This window comes from Physeter macrocephalus, chromosome 2 (genome assembly GCF_002837175.3).
Source record: "Physeter macrocephalus isolate SW-GA chromosome 2, ASM283717v5, whole genome shotgun sequence".
Classification (NCBI taxonomy): domain Eukaryota; kingdom Metazoa; phylum Chordata; class Mammalia; order Artiodactyla; family Physeteridae; genus Physeter; species Physeter macrocephalus.
In genome coordinates, this window is record NC_041215.1 from 106564402 (window position 1) to 106588107 (window position 23706).

Below are 23706 nucleotides of genomic sequence, written 5' to 3' on the forward strand. Positions count from 1 at the left end.
CCGCGTACCGCAAAAAAAAAAAAAAAAAAAAAAAAAAAAACAAAAAAAAACTGTTTGGTTCAACTAAAATGGATTTATATTTCCTGTGATTTTACACATAATTATTTAAAACTGTTTAAGCTTTTCGTGATTATCTCCCCCCTCCACAACTCTACTTTGTGAACTGTATTTAGGGTGTTGTACAGTAATATAGCAATTTCCTCAGAAGCAACAGAGGTATTCTGATCTGCTTACCCATGCAATAAATAGTTCTGTACTACTACTTTTAAAAATATATGTGGATTTTCCCCCTTCTTTTCTTCTAGCAGTGTCTTCTTACTATTATCAAGGTAGTTTCCTCTAAGAGTCCCCTTGTCTCCTCTAATTGTTCCTTCTAATCTACATTTTCAAAGTGAGAAAATTAAGTTTGTTAAAATTGTATTAAAAAAATTTTAAAGTAAACCAGCTAGGGCTTCCTTGGTGGTGCAATGATTAAGAATCTGCCTGCCAATGCAGGGGACACGGGTTCAAGTCCTGGTCTGGGAAGATCCCACATGCTGCGGAGCAACTAAGCCCGTGAGCCACAACTACTGAGCCTGCGCGTCTGGAGCCTGTGCTCAGCAACAGGAGAGGCCGCGACAGTGAGAGGCCTGCGCACCGCGATGAAGAGTGGCCCCCGCTCGCCACAACTGGAGAAAGCCCTCGCACAGAAACGAAGACCCAGCCATAAATAAATTAATTAATTAATTTAAAAAAAAAAAAAAAAAAAAAGAATCTTTGAAAAAAAAAAAGTAAACCAGCTAAACTAAGAAATTTCTCTAATAGTAAAGTATATCAAAATGACTCAGAAGGTAATTTGTTTATTTCCACGTTCCTGAATAAGGGAACGCTGAGAACTAAGGCAATTACATCACACTGCACCAGATGTGTTATTGGTACTTGCAGGGATTCAGTGACATCGTCCAATAAATAAGGGGGTGGTAGAGTAGAAAAACATTTTTTTTTTTTTTTTTGGCGGTATGCGGGCCTCTCACTGCTGTGGCCTCTCCCTTCACGGAGCACAGGCTCCGGACGTGCAGGCCCAGCGGCCATGGCTCACGGGCCCAGCCGCTCTGCGGCATGTGGGATCTTCCCGGACCGGGGCATGAACCCGTGTTCCCTGCATCGGCAGGCGGGCCACTGCACCACCAGGGAAGCCCTAGAAAAGCCCTAGAAAAACACTTTGAAACACAAAAAAATATACTAATTTTTCTCTATACTATAGTACTTTATTTGTGACCTAAAAAGCTCTGGTCCATTTTTTATAGAAAAATGTGGGCTAAAAAGTCTTTTTTTCACTGAAATTCTTGAAATATCATTAATAAGTCAACATAGAAGAAACATTTCATTTACCTGTAGACCAAATCTTTAGCATCTTATCCCACGAGCCACTGCAAAACTAAAAAAATATATATGAAGGGAAAAAGAGTATGCAATATAATCCATCATACTGTTTGCCTGGTTTTCTTCTGCCATTTAACTTGAAATCTTTACTTTGCCCTGAAATCCTTACTACTATGGCATCACCTATCTGCCTGTCTTCCTAGTCTCTGGGAAGTTGTACCCTCAATCTCATGGCAGCTGAAAGAGCTGCCATTCTTATAGGGCCCGTACCCTGGCCATGGTTGCTTAGATCAGGGTGGGCAACTGACCTACACTGTGGCAATAGGTCTCTTCCTCCTTCAGCGCCTTTTTTGGGGAAAACTTGTGTTTTAGAGAGCTGAAGTTAATCTTTTCCCAGGGACAGACAGTATAGGATGTAAAACCTGGGAATATTGAAGGCCAGGTTTTATTGCCATGTGGAGAAAGCCAGACTGAGGTAAGAGAATGAAGTCAATTTGGGGAGACGAGAGGGAGGAGGTGTGCTGGCCACATGCAAGCCTCTACTCCATTGGTTCCTGAGATCCAAATGCATCATCACCCTGCTCATGATGTGGTGCATCACTCCCTCCTTGGGTCTTTTAAGCTAAAAAAAATTTCAGGATGAGTTTCTATCTCTTATAGCCAAAGGACAGGGTACAGTTAATTCACTTAAGTTTGGACTCAACAACATGTAAACCTTCTTTATGGCTCAATATGAATACTCATAAGTTTTTAACTTTGAATGCAGAAACGTCCTCTGTTACGCTAACTGGCAAAGAAATGCTGAAGAAACACTCTTAAATCTAGAATACTTCATTGTGGTTTGGAGAATTTTCAAATGGTGAGGGAGTTTGTAACCCCTCTTAAGTAAATACTGTATTGCCCTCATAGCTTGACTAACTTTTACCATTTTGTCGTGATAAAGAGTAGATCAGCAATAATAGTAAAACAACCTCAATTAATGCTAAGTTTAGTGCATGCTAAGTTTTAGGTGATCAGCTAGACATTTTCAATTAATGACAGCACTATGAGTAGCTGAAGGACTGAAAATGTCAATCACTATGATTTGAGGAGGTTACATAAAGAAATTACTTGTTTACCTGAGTTCTTAAAATTTCTGCAATTTATATAAAATTCTAAACCAGAGATCAGAGTGAGGGAGTGACTCTTCATATCTCTCATTATGAGTATTTACTTTTGGTTTGAAATCATATTCTTTAGTCACCAATTGTTACGGAAGTAGGCCGATCACAGTGACTTTATGTAGAATAGACATTTTTGCACAAGAACCTCAAATTCTAATTGAACACAGTACTAATAACACAATAGCTACTTACTTTGGTTCCTGTGCTATCAACAGCTATAGAATCCACACTGCCAGCATGACCCCTGCAGCAGTGCAGGGCTTTCACTTTGTTTCTCTCTACATTCCACTCCCATAGGAGAATAGTCTGATCCATAGAGGCACTCAGTAGTATGCAAGACAGATTGTCTGAAGAAAGGAGAACACAAGGATAAGAAACAAATTAGTACAAAATTTTAAATAGTGTTCCAAAACTAAAGAACTGAATTTTCTGTACTTTTTTTTTTTTCTTTTTTGTGGTACGCGGGCCTCTCACTGTTGTGGCCTCTCCCTTTGCGGAGAACAGGCTCCGGACGCGCAGGCTCAGCGGCCATGGCTCACGGGCCCGGCCGCTCTGCGCCATGTGGGATCTTCCCGGACCGGGGCACGAACCCGTGTCTCCTGCATCGGCAGGCGGACTCTCAACCACTGCGCCACCAGGGAAGCCCTGTACTTGTTGATAAAGATGTTGAAAAGGTAAAAGACCTCATATAGCCACCTTTGAAAAAAGAAGCTAACTTATTGTATAAAAGGGAAGATTCTTCAAAAATAGTATAGGGACTTCCTTGGAGGTCCAGTGTTTAAGACTCCACGCTTACACTGCAGGGGGAGTGGGTTCGATCCCTAGTTGGGGAACTAAGATCCCGCATGCCACAGGGCGCAGCCAAAAAAAAAACACGAACAAAACTATAAAAGACATGCATTTAACACACTCAATATTAACTTGAAAATATATATTATGTGATATAATTTTAGGATTCACTTCTACTGATTTACGGATTTATGTGTATATTTTTGAAAGACCCTATAAAAACTGAGGCATGAGACATTTCCTATCCTGTCCCCGTCCTGCCCCAGCATCGAAAATGGCTTATTTCCAATTCCCTATCCAGGATTCCTCTCAATTTAGGCAGAGTCCTAACCTTTCTTCACCCAGGCCACATCTTTTACAACATCTGTATGTCCCACAACTGTCATTATTGACTTTCCTTCCAAGGACCAGATCCGAGAAGTCTTATCATAAGAACCAGTCAAGATCCTGTGAGGAGAAAAAAATCCTATGAAACACAAAAAACAGCTTTTTTCAAACCCTGAAATCAATTATATTTCTAAAGCACTGATAAAGTAAACCTTGAGGATTATATTTTTAAACTCTTCTTTAATATAAAGATTAAGATTTCAAAACACACTAGAATAAATCAGAAGATGTTACATTTGGCTTTTCCTGACCTCCTAAAATAAAAATGTAACTGACAAACCCTAGATTTCAATTTTACGATTGTTGTAAATATATTACCACTCCCAGGGAAGCTAAGCGAATTGTTTGAAAAGCCTAACAGTCCTTTGTATTTAACCAGTGAAAACCATTAAATAAAAAAACAGTAGAACCATTTAAAGTAAAAGTAAAACCAGTAAAAACATAACTATGTAATAACTCCAGGGAGACATTCTTTGAAAGTAAGCTCCTACTGAGATCCATTCTTGAGGTGTTTTTCTACAAGTAAGGCCAGAGGGGGTTTGCTCTGAACAATTCATACCTTCTTGATTCCAGTCTGCCCTTTTCAGCCCTAAAAGTAGCATGATCTGCATCTTGAGGGTAGTAGGCTGGGAGATCTGTGGCTAGAAAAGGTTTTTTTCCCTCTATGAAACAAATTATATTCTTGGTCTTAAAAGCAACATAATCAAATAAATGCCCTAAGACACACAACCTATTTGGAAGACAAATGTGACTACATCTTTAGACAGAAAAGAAAACCTATTAACAGATATGCTTCTTCTTGACTACACTAAATTTAAAGGTTTTTGGCATGGTCACAGTACATATATATATATTTATATATATCACAAAATTACTTTCACAAAGAACAAGTAATCAGAGAAAAATATTCATATAGTACACTTAAAACAGATAGAAAAACATTCATCTAGCAATACCATTCCTCTGCCCCGTCGATCGCACTGATCCAGTCATCATGGAACATGCATTGTTCTGGCTGAGGTGCAGTATACTTCTCCACGTACTCTAGTTCCACAACCTCTTCCTAGTCACAGAGAGAAACCAGAAATCAATCAGGCGGTGCAGTTTTTAAATGGTACATTATGAAAATAAAGGACCCCTGGTTTAATTTATCTCCTTCATGTAATTCCCCTTCATAATCCAGAAATTTTGGAGTCATATAAAAAGTGAAAAACTTTATTTGACCTAACAGTATGCTAAGAGTAATATTAAGAAATATTAATGACCTTGGAAAACTTATGCTAAAAGTAGAAAAAAAAGAATATAAGAAACTTTACAAAATCATAAAAGCATGTTGTTTAATGGATACAGAGCTTCTGTTTAGGATGATGAAAAAATTCTGGAAATGGACAGTGGTGATGGTTGCATAATATTGTGAATGTACTTAATGCCACTGAATTGTACACTTAAAAATGGTTAAAAGATAAATTTTATGTATATTTTACCACAGTTCCAAAAATTGCCCCCCTAATCATAAAAGCAATTATAAATTATATTTTAAATTACAAAAGCAGTAATAAGGAAAGTTTGAAAATTAGAGGAAGGGGCAATCACTATAAATCACAATAACCTAACCCATAAGTTTATATATGTACACAATCATTTTATTAGTAAACATATATTTGCTATTCCCTTTCTTGACAACTGTTCCACAAATATGAAGTTATCTTTCCTTGTTCATTCATCTGCATTTCTTGAATAATACTCTTAGGAAAAAAGAGGTAATTTAAACATTGAAGATATAGAAACCGAGGTTCAGTTTCTAGGAAAAAACAGTAATCAAAAGGCTCTTGGTTCCTGTAGATTCAGGCTGATTCTAAATAAAGTTTTCCTACATTATCTGGTAATACCTTAAGTAAAATAGAGCAGGTAAGCATTTGAACTTACTGATGAGATGTTTTCCAGTTCCATGTGTTTGAACAAGGGCATTCGCAGAAACTGGCCCTTGATAAGGAAATCAAACTCCACATGTTTGTGGAACTCTAAAGAAAATACATAATAAAATTATCATTGTTAGGACCTGAAGTGGTATTGGCAGAGGTAAATGAGAGACCCCCAAAACAAACAGGTACCTATTATCCTAGTGTCGCCTCCAAGTTTCTCCAGAATTTCTCCATGGCACAATCAGACCATGTATTCCAGTATATTATGTGATTTTTAAGAACAGAAATACTTTGTTCTGTTGGTATAATATTTTTATTGTTGATGGTGTAATCATTTTGATTAAGGAAACCTTTGTATTCTAAGAAGAATCCCAAATATATACAAAAGTAGGAATAACATAATGAATCCTCATTCCCATCTTTTACCAACTCATGGACAATCATCTATACTCCTCCCTCCACTCTCCTGCTGGTTTTTTTAAAAGCAAAACTCAGAAATGATATAATTTCATCTGTAAATGCTTTAGTGTGTATCTCTAAAATATAAAGACTAAAAAAGTCACAATGTTAAAAATTTAACATTACTTATTCCTTTTAATACTATAAAGCCAGTCAATGTTCATATTTCCTTGTTTCATAAATGTCTTTTTACAGTGAGCTTTCTAGGATCACATCCAAAGTCCTCACATTATATTTGATTAATATCTTTAACAGTTCTCCATCCTTTTTTTCCATTGCCTTTTATTTGCTGAAGAAACTGGGTCTTCTTGTAATACTTCTTACATTCTGGCTTTGGTTGATTATATCTCCAAGGTATCCTTTAACATGTTCCTCTGCCACCTACATACAACCTGTACATTAGGCAGACCCAAATGCCTGATTAGACTTTGGGTTTGTCTGGTTTTGGCAAGAATATTTATACACCGTATTGTATTTCCTATTGTATCACATTAGAAAGCACACTATCTCACTGTGTCTCCCTTTATGATATTAAGATCTACCTCTGGGTTCAGACGATGTCAGTCTGATCCCATCCATCATAACGTTCTTTGTTAGCCTTTTACCTAATAAATGGCTTTAGTAGCTATAGATATTCACTTCTTAAATCCATTATTTCATTTGGAGTTACAAAATGCTAAAAATTCTTCATTCTTTCTGATTTATTAGCTATAATAAAATCCTTCTTAAAGAAGAATTCCCTCATTGACTCTTTCTAAATTTATTTATTTATTTATTTATTTTGGCTGTGTTGGGTCTTCATTTCTGTGCGAGGGCTTTCTCTAGTTGCGGCGAGTGGGGGCCACTCTTCATCGCGGTGCACGGGCCTCACTGTCGCAGCCTCTCTTGTTGCAGAGCATAGGCTCCAGACGCGCACACTCAGTAGGTGTGGCTCACGGGCCCAGTTGCTCCACGGCATGTGGGATCTTCCCAGACCAGGGCTTGAACCCATGTCCCCTGCATTGGCAGGCAGATTCTCAACCACTGCGCCCCCAGGGAAGCCCCCTCATTGACTCTTTGGCTTGTTACTTTTTAAAAATCTGAATCTGGGCTTCCCTGGGGGCGCAGTGGTTAAGAATCCGCCTGCCAACGCAGGGTACATGGTTTGAGCCCTGGTCTGGGAAGATCCCACATGCCGCGGAGCAACAAAGCCTGTGAGCCACAACTACTGAAGCCCGCATGCCTAGAGCCCATGCTCCGCAACAAGAGAAGCCACCGCAGTGAGAAGCCTGCGCACCGAAATGAAGAGCAGCCCCCACTCACCGCAACTAAAGAAAAGCCCACGTGCAGCAATGAAGACCCAACGCGACCAAAAATAAATAAATAAAATAAATTAAAAAAAAAATCTGAATCATTTTGCATCTTCAACTCAAGAGCAGTGACTCAGTTAATCGATTTACACAAAAAGACAAATCAATGTTCATCTACAAGTTTAGAAAAATATGCAAATATTTGGGTAACAACAAAAAACCATATACTGATATTGCAAGAAAATAATTCTTATGCTCATTCAGAGTTTTTCACCAAGTAGAATATATGACATCTTTGGAGTTTAAAAAACTAACTATGCATCAGAATCTCTACACTATTGTACATCCATGATGAAAGATAAGAACCGATAGGAAATGCTATGTGAATATCTCTATATCAAGAACTATATCTTGCTAACAATGAAAAGACCTTGTACCCCTGCAAAAAAGTTGTTCAAAAACATCTTAAGCTTAACAAAAAAGTTATTGGAAGAGGAAGTGGAAAATATTAGGCATTAGTTTATAATTCTCACCTCCCCATTCCTCCAACTAGGGTAGAATCAAAAGAGCTTTAAAAGCATCAGAAACATCTGCATAAAAATATTCTTGCCTCTAAATGATGGCTCCATTGACAAATTTTGTTTTTAAAGATCATGCTTTATGTTATTTTCCATTTTTCATGTTTAAATCTTCTACTATATGTATGGTTTCATTACTTTTTAAAGAAACATTTTATTATAGAAAATTCCAAACATATACAAAAGTGGAGAATAATAAACCTTCCTATACCTATCGCCCAACTTCAACCATTATCAACTTATGACCAATCTTGTTTGATCAATATTTTTGCATATATTGTTCATATTAATTTTACAATGTTCATATCATTTTAATTTTATATTAAATTTACATATAAATTTATAGCCTGTAAAATTTTTTGCATACGTTTATTTTAATTTATATATTTATAAACATTTTACTTGATACTATGGCATGTTTATGTTTGTTTTTATCCATTATTTTTAAATGAATTTTAAATACTTAAATAAAATACTAATATTAATACTGGCATTTGTTATTATACAAAACAAATGCTCAAATACAGATATTGTCATCTTGCTTTGTAGAAGCACCAAGATGCTTGTTCTATGCCTACCCAATCTAGCCCTCATGTCTTCACTACCTCTACTTCACAACTTTTACACTAAAATCTTTATTCCTAAATCTCAACCACCTTCTCTCCATATTGCCTTAAAAGCAGATTAAACTGAATTTCTTTTTTCCTGAAAACTTATTTCAAAGCATTTTTCAAAGTATCATACAGCAGAGAAATCCATGTTATAAATTTTACCATGATAAAATCCATGCAATATTATAAAATAATGCCCCAAAAGGGGTATAAATAACAATGTGATGTATTTCAGTCTAGTTAGTTTCACTGTGCTTTCTCCTAACTTTTCAGAGTATATATACCCACCGTTTTTGGTCTCCAGCAATTTATTGATGATGTTACTAAGGTCAGCAATTTCAGAGGCTGCAGGTATCGAGAAAGGAACATCATCCACCGCATATCTACAAAAAGGAAACGATAAATCAAGTCTACAGATGTTTTAACAAATGTGCATTTATTCATTCAACAAACATTTATTGGGTATCTAATACATGCCAGACATTTTGCTACATGGAGGTTAACAAAAAATGAATTAACCTGTGGTCTCTGTTCTTGGAAAGGGTTAAAGTCTGGTAATCAAATATGAGGAAAGTATGTAAGAACAGTGTCATAAGTAATACATAAAATGGGAGAACAAGGAAGTGGTAGGTCATTTCAACCAGAGAAAAGGGGGCTGGGAGAGCAGAGTCTGAAAAGATGCATAAAAAAATCACTCTCACACTACATCTAGAAAAGTGAGTTTCTGCCAGGTGAAGTGTGGCAAGGCAGAAAGAAGGGATGCAGGAAAGCAGGGAGAGCAGCAAAAAAAATAGCTATAGCTAAGAGTTATTAAAGAGCTGCCCACCCAGCTTATTCCAGAAAGTGTTACTTTACTCTAGACAGTGACCAAAGATAAGGCTAAAGAGATGTGCATGGAGTAGTTTAGATGCTCTGTGAAGTACTTTTCACTTCTTTCCCTAGGCAATGAGGAACCACTGTCTAAGTCAAATAACATCAACAGAATTTTGTTTGGTTAGATCTTTCTTGGCAGCACTGCAGAGACTGGATTACAGGCACACACAACAGGAGGCAAATTAGGAAACTCTTGTAAGAGAGAATGGGAGAAAATTCTTGCAAATCACGTATCTGACAAGGAACATGTATCTAGAATATATACAGAACATTTATAACTCAATAATAAAGACAACCCCATTTTAAAAACAGGCAAAGGATCAAAATAGACATTTCTCCAGAGAAGGTATACAAATGACCAACAGGCACATGAAAAGATGCTGAGCACTGTTAGTCATCAAGGAAATGCAAATCAAACCACAATGAGATATCACTTCATACCCACTAGGATGGCTACAATAAGAAAGACAGATATTAAGTGTTGGTGAGTATGTGGAGACATTAAACCCTTATTCATTGCTGGCAGAAATGTAAAATGGTATGATTGCTTTGGAAAAATCTGGCAGTTCCTCAAAAAGTTAAACATGGCATTACCACTTGACCCAGCAACTCCATTCCGAAGTATATACCCAAGAGAAATGAACATATATGTTCACACAAAAACTTGTGCACAAATGTTCACACCACCACTATTCCTAATAGCCAAAAGGTGAAAACAAATGTCCATCAACTGAACAATGGAAACACAATGCGGTATATCCATACAATGGAATATTATTGAGCAATAAAAAAGGAATGAAGTACTGATACATACATATATATATATATATATATATAAAAAAGCTTTTGCCCCCCCCCACTCCCATTGTGGCAAAGAGATTTATTACAGCATGTCTTGATGAGCCCTGTTATATATATATATATATATATATATATATACAGGTATATATATATAAAACAACATGGATGAACCTTGAAAAACATCATACTAAGTGAAAGACGCCAGTCACAAAAGACCACGTACTGTATAATCCCATTTATATGAAATGTCCATAACACAAATCTATAGAGACAGAAAGTAAATTAGTGATTGCCCTGGGCTGGGGGGATTTGGAAGTATTTGGGTGTGGGGGGGAGGGGTAACAGCTAAAGGATGATGAAAAATGTTCTAAAATTTACTGTGGTGATGGTTGCATAATTCTGCAAAAACACTCAAAACTAGTGAATTGGACACTTTAAATGTGTGAATTCTATTGCACATGAATTACATCTCAATAAAGTTGTTACAAAAAACAAAAACAAAAAAGTCTTTATAAGGTCTGAATTTAGGCTATATTTGTGGGGAATGTAAAAGTTTCAAAAGATGTTAAGGTAGAACTTCCAGGGCTCACCAAGACATGCTCTGATAAGTCTCTTTTTGTCACAATGGGAGAGGGGGGTGGAGGTTTCAGATCTTGTTAAAATGTAGGTTCTAAATCAGCAGGTCTGAGGTAGAGTCTGAGGTTCTGCTTTTTCTAACCAGCTCCCAAGTGATGCTAATGCTGCTGATCTTCAAACTACACTTTGAGTAGTAAGGCTATAGTTATATATTTATCACGCCGAAAAAAGTAAAAAGTTATTTAGGTTCTCCAAAAGGCAACAAAGCCTAGAAATTGAAAGTTTTGGTTTACTATGATATTTTGGCCAGCAAGATGAGTAGGGAAAAGTAGCATAATTACATACTCATATATGAATATACATGAATATGTAAATTATACACATATACATGAATAAATCTACTTTCCCCCCTCATTTTACTGATGAGAACGTATTGCGTGAAAGGAAGAAGCAAGAAGTTTAATTTCTAGGTTTTGTTACCTTTTTGGAAAACCTAAATATATAAACACAAACACACATACACACATGATGTTTATCCATTTATCACAGGAGTTAAAATACAGTGGTCTAGGGCTTCCCTGGTGGCGCAGTGGTTGAGAGTCCGCCTGCCGATGCAAGGGACACGGGTTCGTGCCCCGATCCGGGAAGATCCCACACGCCGCGGAGCGGCTGGGCCCGTGAGCCATGGCCGCTGAGCCTGCGCGTTCGGAGCCTGTGCTCCGCAACGGGAGAGGCCACAACAGTGAGAGGCCCGCGTACCACAAAGAAAAAAAAAAAAAAAAAAAAAAAATACAGTGCTCTAATATTTCTTAAAACTTCATGTGAATCAACAATAATCTCCATAAAACTTTTAATTAGAAAAAATACAGTGATCATGCTATTCCATCACCATATTCCTTTAGAAGCATTTCGACTAAGTATATTTACTCATCTGTATTGATAATACAATTTAAATGTACTGTAAGCAACAATTCAAGAGTGAATATGATTTACCAGGTCAACACATAAAGCTACAAACACAGAATCAAAAATATAATCTTAATTGAGGTGGGAGTTTTTTAGTTTATAGCTGACATTAATACAAATATTTATTATTTATCATCAGTACCAGAAGAACTTGACAAACATTTGTTGACTCAGTCAATCCAAGAAGCATAACATAGTCTCTACAATCGAGAGACTTATAATATAGTTGAAGAGACCAGGCGAAACAAAAAAAAGTTAATAGTGTAATATACGCCACAAAGCAGAATAGGTTTCAAATGATTGCTACATACCTGGGGACCATTTGTAAAATTGGTAATATGTATACATACATATAGGTATACACATACAGGAATATATATACACAGTATACGCGTAGATTTATGTATATAAATACACAAATCTGTAACTGAATTGACTTCACACTAATCAAAAACCAGTTCTACCAACTCCCTATTGAGAGCCCCACCTTCTAGCCTGGTTTAGAAAAGCATCGTCTATCACCTACGTAGGAAAATGAAGTTGTGTTTTCAGACACTGTGAAACACCACCAGCAGACAGCCTATGACGACTTGGTCCGTTGTTCACTGTTCAATTACATAATGCACTTCATTCAGGAAGCAAACCTGAAGCCCTTCAGGTCCCTCTACACTCACAATTCAAATTATATACAGCCTGAGTCTAGGCAAGAAGGCTCGGTGATCCTTGAGAAATCCTCGCAAGGTACCGCTTCCACTTGAGAGGAAAACGCGCTCAAGCGAGGAATCCAGCCAAAAAAAGGGAAAAAGTGAATTGATGGCAAAGATAACCAGGGATGCACAAACCGGAGTGGTCTTTTGAAAGGATCCCGGGGCCGGGGGGCGGGAGGGGGGAGGGGGGAGGAGAGGAGGGGAGAGAAATGGAGTACGCTTACTTACTTCTTGTTGTCAGTGAAGAAGCGTGTCTGGAGCTGAGCCATGGCTTGCCTACAGAAACCTATGGGTAATAGACAACCGACGCTTTGGCCTCTCAGGACTGCAAAAAGAGGCAGCTCAAAGTTAGACCGCACGTGTCAGAGAAAAGCAGCAGTCGAACACAGGGCTTCCGCTTTCTACCCTCTGGCCTTCTAAGCCAGGAGGCACCACGAGGCTTCTCTTCCACAAGGCCCAGCCAACAAACATCAACTACCTATTCCTAGATTTAGGAGTCATCGATTAGTAAAGCATAGTCTTAAATGCGGCGCGTCCCTTTAATCTTTTTGTATTTTTTAAAAAATATATTTAAGCTTACAATCGATTGTGAAGATACAGAGAGGCCCGATTCAAATAGGCTTCTCCTCCCTCTCTCTCTTTTTACATTTTAACAGGTTATCCTCAGTTACTATAATTCAAACACAGCTCCTAGATACTACAACCCCCAGAAAGCAGCGCTTCTCACATACTGTAACCACTGGGTATTGTAGTCTTTTTTCCCACGCTGCTCTTAGGCTATCTTATTTGCATTAAACCTTCCCGACTCCAGCCAAATTATCTATTATATTTCCTCTGCCTTCAGCTTTAATTCACTAAAGCCTTTCCGGGTTTACTTTTTCAAGCATACTCCCAATCAGACTCTCAGTCTACCGAGATTTTTCTTGGGCTCTCGCCACTAGCTTCAGGCTTTAGATCCAGGTGAGAGGCGGGGATACGAAAAGAAGAACGAATCAGAAAGGAAACACGCGACGGTGGCTGATAGTGGTCTTATCTCAAGCGACTGCGCCGCGCGCTCCCGGAGGGGCGCGCCTGCGCACTGTGCTGGTCTCCATGGCGGGGCCTCGGAGCCAAGACGAGGTTGAGTAGACTCGTTTTGAATTTTCTCCCCTCTGCTCCAGCACTTTGTGGACTTCCCTTCTCGCCCTGTAGGGTGCTCGGCGGCGGCGGGACTGGGGGAGTCGGAGGTTTGGCAGAACTGTCTGCGCCGACGGACGGGACGCTGCTTCCCAATCCCCCTTTCTTTCTGCTGCCTCCTCCTCCCGTCACCTCCTGACCCGCCCGGTCCCTGAGCAACCGCCGGCCCCCGCCCCTTGCCGCTGCCGGGCCTTAGTGGCGCCTTCCGCGCCCCGCCTCGGGCCGTATTCGGGGCCCCTCCTGACGAGGCCTACCGTCCCCCGCCCGGACGGGTCCGCGGGCCCCGAGCCGGCAGGCTGGAGGAGGTGGAGGTTAGGTGTCTTAAGGAGTGCTGCCGAGCCCAAAGGCGCACCACCACGGAGGAGGACTCGGACCCCCTGGGCGGGAGCGCCCGCTGTGTGGTCCTATGCGCCGCCCCGCATTTTAGGGTTCCTTTTTTCTCTTTTTGAGCCCCTTTATACCTTCGTTTTAGAAGGGGAAAGGCGTCCTCCCACACCTTCTCCCAACGCTTTTTGACTTTTTTTTTTTTTCGTCTTGAAGTTACCCAAAGGCCTATGTCTTATTCTCAAACGGTCCCGAGAATGATTCTAATGGAGTTTAGTTATTTTTCTAAGGGAGGATGGGTGGAGAGATACTACTCGGCTCTTCTAGTCGCTTTTTAAGGCGTTCGCCAGAAATCCTTCAAGAGGGGGACTTCTTAAAGAGACGGCAGTTTAGAGTAAGGCAGAACTGGATTGCAGAATTTGGAGCAAAGCGGTATGTGTGCAGGTGAAGACAGCTAAAGCTTTCCTTTGTTACGTTGCTTCAAGATGTACCACAATTAAGTAGACATATGATATTTAAGCCAACCATAGACTATGAGAAGGGATTTAAACAATTGTAAACGAAAAATAATCTGTTAATAGTGCGCAGTGACAGTGAAACTAAGACTATTTTCAATTTATTCACCTTAGAATGCAGGCCGTGGAACCCGAATGCCTGGGTTCGAATCCTGCCTCAGCTGCTTATTTATTAGCCTCTCTGTGCCACACCTTGGTCAACTGTGAGATTAAGTGCCACATAGTAGATGTTAACTGTTTTTACCATCGTTATCCTTTAGATGTCAGTTTAACTGGGAGCTATGGCAACGTGAACAAGTAAGAAAGACTAGCTTAATGGTTAGAGGAGTAAAAAGAGAAAACCTCTGTGCTGAGGGCCTAGGAAAGGATTGGGCTTGCAAATAGAAGCCATGGTCATTTAACCATGTGATTCATTGTAATTGTGAGAATTGTATGCATAAGTTAGACCACCGGAAGTTTGAAACACTTTTTTTTTCTTTCTTAATTGAAGTCTTGTTATTTAATCCATATTTTTTGAATTTGGTAGAAGTAAAAAAATTTGACAGTTTCAAACATCATTTGCTTTTAATCATAAGTAATTTTTGAGTTACAGCAGTAAAATTGTCTGAATTAAAATTCATAGAACCTGAAATAAAACTTCTAATAGGTTCTTCAGGTAATTTTTAATTGTTAATATATCATAGGTTAAAATATATTTTTAAATTTGTAATCAGATTAATTCATGTTTAACTATCATTAATTTGAAATTTATCAAAATAAGAAAATACTGTACCTGATATTCAATACAGGTTGATCCTAATTCGAATGGAAAATTTTTCTATGATCAGTAAGATACAGAACTTAAATATGTGCTTAATAAGATAAAACTCCAATTTACAAAGCAGAAATGTTGAATTCACTAAAATACTCTTTTCATTTGACTGAGACCTTTAGTTAAGCGAAAATTAGTTAACAAGCATTCCGAAATACCTGAACACCTAGTATGATGGCTTTGGTGTTTTTTTCAACAGTGGCTTATGTGTTGTATTTCGTGTTCCCTCTATGTAATACCTAGAGTAGTTAGTATTTTTACTCTGAGTGTTTTTCTTAACTTTGCTTAGAACATTAACTTCAAGCTTTTGGTTCTAATGATTTCCTACATGATTCATTTACTAGGTTTCTTACAAAGACACATTGTTATCTGGAGAACTACAGCTTGGAAAATGTTTCTCTTTATTATAGGTTTTTTTTTTTCTGTATGTAATGGCATGGTGTAGTATGATTTAAAGACAGTGCATGGGCTTTGGAGTCTTAATTGGTTTTGGTGATTTCTTCCTACTTAGTTTTGAATCTGAGCTCTAATGTTCTGTGATCTTAACCAAGTTACTTGACAGCTTTGGTTTTCTTATCTATAAATAAATAATAAGCTCTACCTTAGAGTCATAGTGAGGATTAAATGAAATAATTTGTAAATCCCTCAAAGAGCAAAGAGGTAAAAAGAGGTATGTACAGGGTAAGAAATGGGTAGAAACCAAGATTACAGGGAAGTTTATAGAGAGGGCAAACCTTAGGTAAAGGAAAAGAGACCTTGTGAACACTAGCTTTAAATTTTTTTCACTGAAAAATGAAAAGTTGAAGTAGATTGTTTATATATATTTGCATACATTTAACATTTTGATGTTGATTTCACTAACACAATACGACTTGCAAAACCCATCTTTTAAGAAATAAATTACTCTAAAATATTTGTGATTTAGGAGTCTTGATTTAATTTTTGACACCACTGATTCATAGCAATTTTGTATACATTATAGAAGGAACATTGTGTTGTTTACCTACCCTAAAAGATGAGGGAAATTTTATTTTCTAAACTACTTTTGAGCAGTATTTTTTAATGTAGTTAATAAGGTCAGACACTGATTTTAAATATAAGACTTCAACATCCTTTAAATCTTGAGACATTAACCAAAGTGCCTAGAATTAAGGGAAACTCTAAACTTTAAGTGGCTTCATCCTTCAGTTAGCCTGTTTGGGGATTTACTCTTAGATTATTGGTTTTAACAGGTAAATTTTACCACACAAAAGTCTATCGGGAAAACTAAAAAAAAAAAAAAAAATCAAATATTAAGAAAATTTTTAAGAAATTACAGCTGAGAATTACCTTTAATGTTTTGAACAAATAGATTTGCTGTTGAACAAAATCAAAAAACAGTAGTAGCCCCAACATGGTCCACAGAGATTTGAGTAACTACAGCCTGACTAGTGTCTTCCCCTCTGCCATGTATTCAATATGTATAAACAATAAAAGCTCTTTTTTGCTATAAATTAAAACATTGAACGTCTAATTCTTCCTAATCTTCGCTTTTGGTATAAGGTAAAATCCACTTTTTAAAACGTGATGTGAAACATTCTAGAGAGCAGTTTGCCAGCAAATTTAATGGCCTTAGTGTGTTTTCTGAACTCCAATTATTACTAACCCTCTAGGTTATATATTTAATACTTTCTCTTTTCTTTCTGTTCTCTTTATCCAATCCCAATACTACTTATTTAAGAAATAAGCTTATCAATTTAATTGTAGGATTTTATAGGGGATGGGGTATGAGGAGGGAAGCCCTTATTCTCAAGCTGCTATGGCTCCAAAATATATGTTCAATTAGTAAATATTTTCATTGTGGAGAAAAATGCAATTTACTGTGGACGTTTTTGTTTCTGTAGTAGTTACAGAATGTGAGAGTTGAAACAAGGCCTTAGTCCAAATCCCCAACACAGGTTAAGTCACCTACCCCTGGACACATGCAGTCTTGCATAAAGACAGTCCTAGTCTTTACTTCACTTTAACAGTCAATTGCTGAGTAAACTATGCCAGGCTGGTAATGGCTATTTTATAGTAAAACCTGCAGAACAAAATCTAGTAGCTTGCTTTATGCGTAGGAAAATAAATATACATTGAATACCTTCTCATTACAGAAAAAATGCTGCTGTGAAGACATAATTATAGCTTTCACATAACTGAAGCCCCAACCATCATTATTTAGTGCCCCCCAAAGGAAGAACTTCAGTGGAAAAGAGAGGGCATTTCTTGGGATAGTAGAATGCTTGAGACCTGAATTTAAACTCAAGCTCCTTCATGAAGGTAACAATTTTATTTTTAACTGATAGAAAGTAAGGCTCTATAAAAGTTAACTATTGTCTATTACATATTAATGAAAAAGTCAAGTTACACTTTGTATATAGGTACTTTGTTCCGTTTATGGTTACCAGTTGGAAAAGAACATTTTATACCTAGCTATTTAATCTTAATATCTACATTCTTTGGAACTTTACTTTGACATAGTTAATTGAAAGTTAGGGATAATAATTTATAGCATGTGCTGACATTGAGGTTAGGTGGGAAAATTGGGTATTTTAAGTCACCCTGCAGTTGTCAGGATTGAGGATTATAATGGAAATTGATGGAAGACTTAGGGGAGGAAGGAGTAATACTTTTCACTTCATTCAAATTATTTTTTGAAAAGGATGTCTGTAACTTAAAAATGTACTTTTAATCTCCAATTCAACAATGAGTTAGGTCAACAGATATTGAAACCCACTTTTCCATATAATAAACACGAAAACCTTGTTTAACACATAGTATAGAGGTACTGCATACAGAAAGGAAAATTTTGAGTTTTGAATTTCCAGAAGATAGTAGGAAAGAAGTTCTCTTTCTTCCATTTGCAGATTCCCAGTCTGGGCAAAGTTCTGAAGTAAGTGGTTTATATTTGGCAAGCTTCCTGTGTTATCACACCCCTTCACTAGTGAACTTCCCCAGGGCATTAATCCTGCCTTCCCTGTTCACTGCAGCATCTACCTCAGGTCTGCAGAATCCCTTTTAGGTGCTCTGAGCCTCAAATGTACTTGCGTTCTAACCTCTAAGTTAAACTTTTCGGGGTAGCTGTTTTTAACTCATCTTAAAGGAAGAAAGCTATATTTATATAAATTTACACAAATTTGATAATGACTTATAATCTCTCCAGAGTTTCTTTTTAAGAAAAAATGCTTGTTAACTCCAATGAAAATTTCATTGATGAAATTCAGATAGGGTAAGAGAAAGTAAATAAGATGAAAAAAAATTTAGATCAGTAGGGATAATTTGGAATGGAATCAGGGCACCTACCAGGAAACTGAGAGTACGTTTTTAGAATTTTTTTCCCCTAAGCTATTTTCACTTTTTACCTTTCTGTCCTGAGATCCACTTTTGGATCTGTTTACAGAATATTTTCTCAGGGGCTGTAATTCCTGCATAGTTAGAATGCTAGTTTTTTCGGGGGCTCAGAGATCTTTAGATTGCTTGCAGGAGGGCTTTTGTGTGTTAGGGACTGCCTATAATTAAATTTCAACCAGGAAAAGTTGAGAACAAAAATGAACAAAGAATTTCTTTTAGCATCTTTAATTTGTTAACCTATCCAAAAAAAAAAAAAAATTTAAAGCCATGACTAATGAAGGAGGCAGGTTTGTCTGTTACCTTGAAAGAGTTCCCATTGTAGTAATAAAGAGTGGGCTTTGGGATCAATGCATGTAGGTTTGAGTTCTTGCTCAGCCACCTAGTATATCTGTAATCTTTGGCGTTACGTAACTGCCTAAATCTTATTTCCTTGCGTTACTTAACTGCCTAAATCTTATTTCCTTATGTGTAAATTGGAGCAAGTAACTGAATCACAGGGTTGTTGAAAGGATTAAATAAAATGACATGTATAAAACACTGAGCCTAGTGCTTTACTATGGTGAGTGCTCAATAAATGAAAACCTTATAACCTTTACTGGTGAGCCTCAGTTTCCTTTTCTGTAAAATGTTGTTAATGGGTCCTGTATCACACAATAGCAGAGTGATTGTTAATAATTCTGACTAATAATTATTAAGTATAATAAGCATTCAATAAACATTAAATTATTTTGTAGCTATGATAATTAAATTCATAATCTTCATGTATTCTATCATAATAGTGCTTATATTTAAAAATCAAAATAAATCTCAAAAATATTTCTAATCTTAATGTCATCATGCTTAGACAGTGAATATTTCAGTGTATTTAATACACTTTAAAAAATTAAGTTGCATTCTTTTTTTAAAAAATTTTATTTATTTATTTATTTTTGGCTGTGTTGTGTCTTCATTGCTGCACAAGGGCTTTTCTCTAGTTGCGGCGAGCGGGGACTACTCTTCGTTGCAGTGTGTGGGCTTCTCATTGCAGTGGCTTCTCTTGTTGCAGAGCACAGGCTCTAGGCACACAGGCTTCAGTAGTTGTGGCACACGGGCTCAGTAGTTGTGGCTCACGGGCTCTAGAGCGTAGGCTCAGTAGGTGTGGCACACGGGCTTAGTTGCTCCGTGGCATGTGGGATCTTCCCCGACCAGGGCTCGAACCCATGTCCCCTGCATTGGCAGGCGGATTCTTAACCACTGTGCCACCAGGGAAGCCCTAAGTTGCATTCTTGACAGCAATTATTTCAGTTTTAATAGGTCCCTCAGTAGGACTTTATTTTCAATTGGATCTAACTCTGTAAAAGTTTTCTCCTTGAATAGAGTTCTTTTATTTTTATACTCAGTGTACATTAGAGGTCAGCCAATAAACAATAGTTAAATGAATTTTAAAAGTCATCAAGATAATTACTAACACACCATTTTAAAGCAATTATACTCCAATGAAGATGTTAAAAAAAAAGATAATCAGCTATTAGAAACATAAAATCTAAGAACTGAAAGGGATCTTTAAAAAACTAGGAATTGAAGTTCAGGGAAGTTAACATATTGTTTTTTTTTTTTTCATCAAATCTAGACTGACCCTATGTTCTTTTTCTACTACATTCATCAGATGTGTGAATTTTTAAACTAAACAGTAATATTGAAATAGAACTTGTTAGTCATCTGAAAGTAAAATTTTTTGCAGTTTTTCAAAAACAGTATAGAAAAATATATTTAGAAGCTTTATATTAAGCCCAGGTAAGTTTTTATTACATCAGTGAGATGACTGATATTTAACAGATTTTTGTCCTTAGGAACCAAGTAATTTATTTATAGATAGGTGAATTTTTTATCTTACAGGTAGCAAAAATAATATTGAGTATTGACCCTGTACTAGGAACTGCACCAAGCTCTTTGCACACATTATTTTGTTTAATGTAACGACCCTCTGAGGGAGATGCAGTATAATTGCCAATTTGCACATGAGAAAAACTAAAGCTCAGAGTAGTTAACTCATTTGTCAAGTAAGTATGAAGCTGAAATTCAAACCCAGAGCATATGACTACAGAACACTGTCTTTAGCTATTTTATACATTTTTAATGACAAAACCCTCTCAGTTTTTGTTTTAAAAGTTAATGAAAAAATAATATATTTCTTGTTCACCCTAACTCCAACATTGTTCAGAGTATGGTAGCTTAACCTAAAATTTCAAGGTAATTTCGAAGTTCATATACTATGATTTGTTATTGACTTCAGTTTACAGACACTCTGTTTGCTCTTTTTTTTTTAACTAAAAGACTTTATTTTTTTCTGAAAGTTTTAGATTTATAGAAAAATTGAGCAGGTAATATAAAGATTTCTTCCTTCCTTTCTTCCATATTCCTTCCCCTACCTTCTCTCCCCTCCATCCTAGCATACAGTTTTCTCTACTATTAACATTTTGTAATAGTGTGGTCCATTTTCTAAAAGTTAATGAACCAATACTGATACATTATTATGAACAGAAGTCCATAGTTTACACTAAGGTTCACTCTTTGTGTTGTACAAGTTTATGGATTAATGTCATGTATTCATCATAACAGTATCATAAATTATTATCTCATCACCATAAAAATCTCTTGTGCTTTACCTATATGAATTCCTGCATCCCCAGCCTCTGGCAACTACTGATCTTGATATTGTGTCTATAGTTTTGCCTTTTCAATAATGTCATATATTTGGAATCATATAGTATGTAGCTTCTTTCACTTATCAGTATGCATTTAAGGTTTCTTCCTGTCTTTTTGTGCCTTCATAGCCTGTTTCTTTTTTTTTGTTTTCGGCTACCCCTCACGGCTTGTGGGATCTTAGTTCCCTGACCAGGGTTCAAACCCAGGCCCACAGCGGTGAAAGCACTGAGTCCTAACCACTGGACAACCAGGGAATTCCCAAGCCTGTTTCTTTTTAATCACTGAATAATAATTCATTGTATGGATATACCACAGTTGTTTTACCTATTCACTCATTGAAGGATGTCTTGGTTGCTTTCAAGTTTTGGCAGTCATGAATAAAGCTGCTATAACTATCCATGCAGATTTTTGTGGAACATAAATTTGCAACTCATTTGGGTAAATACGTAGTAGTATAATTGCTGGATTGTATGGTATGCCTATGGTTAACTTTGTAAGAGACTGTCAAACTGTCTTCCAGAGTGGCTGTATGTACGGTTTTGTATCCCAAGCATCAATCAGTGAGAGTTCCTGTTGTTCCACATATTTGGCAACATCTAATAGAGGTGTTTTTTTATTATATTATCCATTCTTATAGGTATGTTATGATATCTCAGTGATGATTTAATTTGCAGTTCCCTTATGACATATAATGTTGAGCATCTTTTCATATGTGTAATTGCCATCTGAATATCTTCTTTGCTGCAGTGTATCTTCAGGTCTTTTGACCACTTTTTAAATTAGGTTTTTTTCTTATTACTGAGTTATAAGAGTTCTTTGCATATTTTGGATACAAATCCTTCATCAGATACATGTTTTGCAAATATTTTCTCTGAGTTTGTGGCTGTTCTTCCCATTCTTTTGATACTGTCTTTTGCAGAGCAAAAGTTTTTAATTTTAATGAAGTCTTGCTTATCAATAATCTCTTTCATGGATCATGCTTTTGGTATATTATAGTTAAAACATCATTACTATACTCGTGGTCATCTAGGTTTTCTCCTATGTTGTCTTCTAGGAGTTTTATAGTTTTGCATCTTACATTTGTGTCTATGATCCATTTTGAGTTAATTTTTTAGAAGAACGTAAGGTTTGTATTTAGGTTCACTTTTTTTTTTGGGGGGGCGGTGAGCATGTGGATGTCCCTTTATTCAGCACCATTTGTTAAAAAGACTATCCTCTAGTGAGGTGGATGGACCTAGAGTCTTTCATACAGAGTGAAGTAAGTCAGAAAGAGAAAAACAAATACCGTATGCTAACACATATATATGGAATCTAAAAAAAAAAAAAAAATGGTTCTGAAGAACCTAGGGGCAGGACAGGAATAGAGACGCAGACGTAGAGAATGGACTTGAGAGCACGGGGAGGGGGAAGGGTAAACTGACACGAAGTGAGAGAGTGGCATTGACATATATACACTACCAAATGTAAAATAGATGCCTAGTGGGAAGCAGCCGCGTAGCACAGGGAGATCAGCTCATGCTTTGTGGCCACCTAGAGGGGTGGGGTGAGGAGGGTAGGACGGAGATGCAAGAGGGAAGGGATATGGGGATATATGTATAGCTGATTCACTTTGTTATACAGCAGCAACTAACACAACAATGTAAAGCAATTATACTCCAATAAAGATGTTAAAAAAAGAAAAGACTATCCTCTATGGGATATATGGGCACATATGCTTTATTTATTTATTTATTTTTAAATAGGATTTTAAAAATATTTATTTATTTATTTATTTTTGGCTGCATTGGGTCTTCATTGCTGCGCGTGGGCTTGTCTCTCGTTGCGTCGAGTGGGGGCTACTCTTCATTGCGGTGTTCAGGCTTCTCATTGTGGTGGCTTCTCTTGTTGTGGAACACAGGCTCTAGGTGTGGGGGCTTCGGTAGTTGTGGCATGCGGGCTCGGTAGTTGTGGCTTGAGGGCTCTAGAGTGCAGGCTCAGTAGTTGTGGTGCATGGGCTTAGTTGCTCTGCAGCATGTGGAATCTTCCTGGACCAGGGCTCGAACCCGTGTCCCCTGCATTGACAGGCGGATTCTTAACCACTGTGCCACCAGGGAAGTCAGGCGAATATGCTTTAATTTCTCTTGTGTAAATACATAAATTGGAATGGCTGGATCATAATTAGGTTCACGTTTAACTTTTTAGAAAACTGCCAAAGTGATTCTCAAAAGAGAATATATTGTTTACATTGCCACCAGTAATACATGAGAGTTCCAGTTGCTCCATATCTTCATAAACATTTGATATAATCAATCTTCTAAATTGTAAATATTCGAATAGGTATATAGATGTATATAATTGTGG

The 23706-nt window shown here is 37.2% G+C and overlaps 2 protein-coding genes across 11 annotated transcripts in view; one reads left to right on the forward strand and one right to left on the reverse strand.

The window, feature by feature from the left end:
- The window catches only part of WDR12 (WD repeat domain 12), a 36291-nt gene extending 22810 nt beyond the window's left edge, over window positions 1–13481 (reverse strand). The window contains exons 1-8 of the mRNA XM_007112088.4: window positions 13396–13481; window positions 12712–12808; window positions 8849–8943; window positions 5628–5722; window positions 4658–4764; window positions 3646–3761; window positions 2718–2872; window positions 1372–1417 (exon numbers count right to left, since the gene is read on the reverse strand). Of these exons, the coding sequence (XP_007112150.1) occupies window positions 1372–1417; window positions 2718–2872; window positions 3646–3761; window positions 4658–4764; window positions 5628–5722; window positions 8849–8943; window positions 12712–12752 (655 nt within the window). The 5' untranslated portion in view covers window positions 12753–12808; window positions 13396–13481. The remainder of the gene's footprint in view (window positions 1–1371; window positions 1418–2717; window positions 2873–3645; window positions 3762–4657; window positions 4765–5627; window positions 5723–8848; window positions 8944–12711; window positions 12809–13395) is intronic.
- A 39-nt stretch (window positions 13482–13520) lies between these two features.
- The window catches only part of CARF (calcium responsive transcription factor), an 84556-nt gene continuing 74370 nt past the window's right edge, over window positions 13521–23706 (forward strand). For 5 of the 10 annotated variants that reach the window (XR_003677409.2, XR_008619016.1, XR_003677408.2 and 2 more), the window contains exons 1-2: window positions 14318–14415; window positions 17445–17610. The gene's annotated coding sequence lies outside the window, so the exon portion shown is untranslated. Of the gene's footprint in view, window positions 13603–14316; window positions 14416–17444; window positions 17611–23706 lie in introns of those variants that run through there. The other 5 variants (XR_008619014.1, XR_008619021.1, XR_008619018.1 and 2 more) reach the window with 5 other exon arrangements.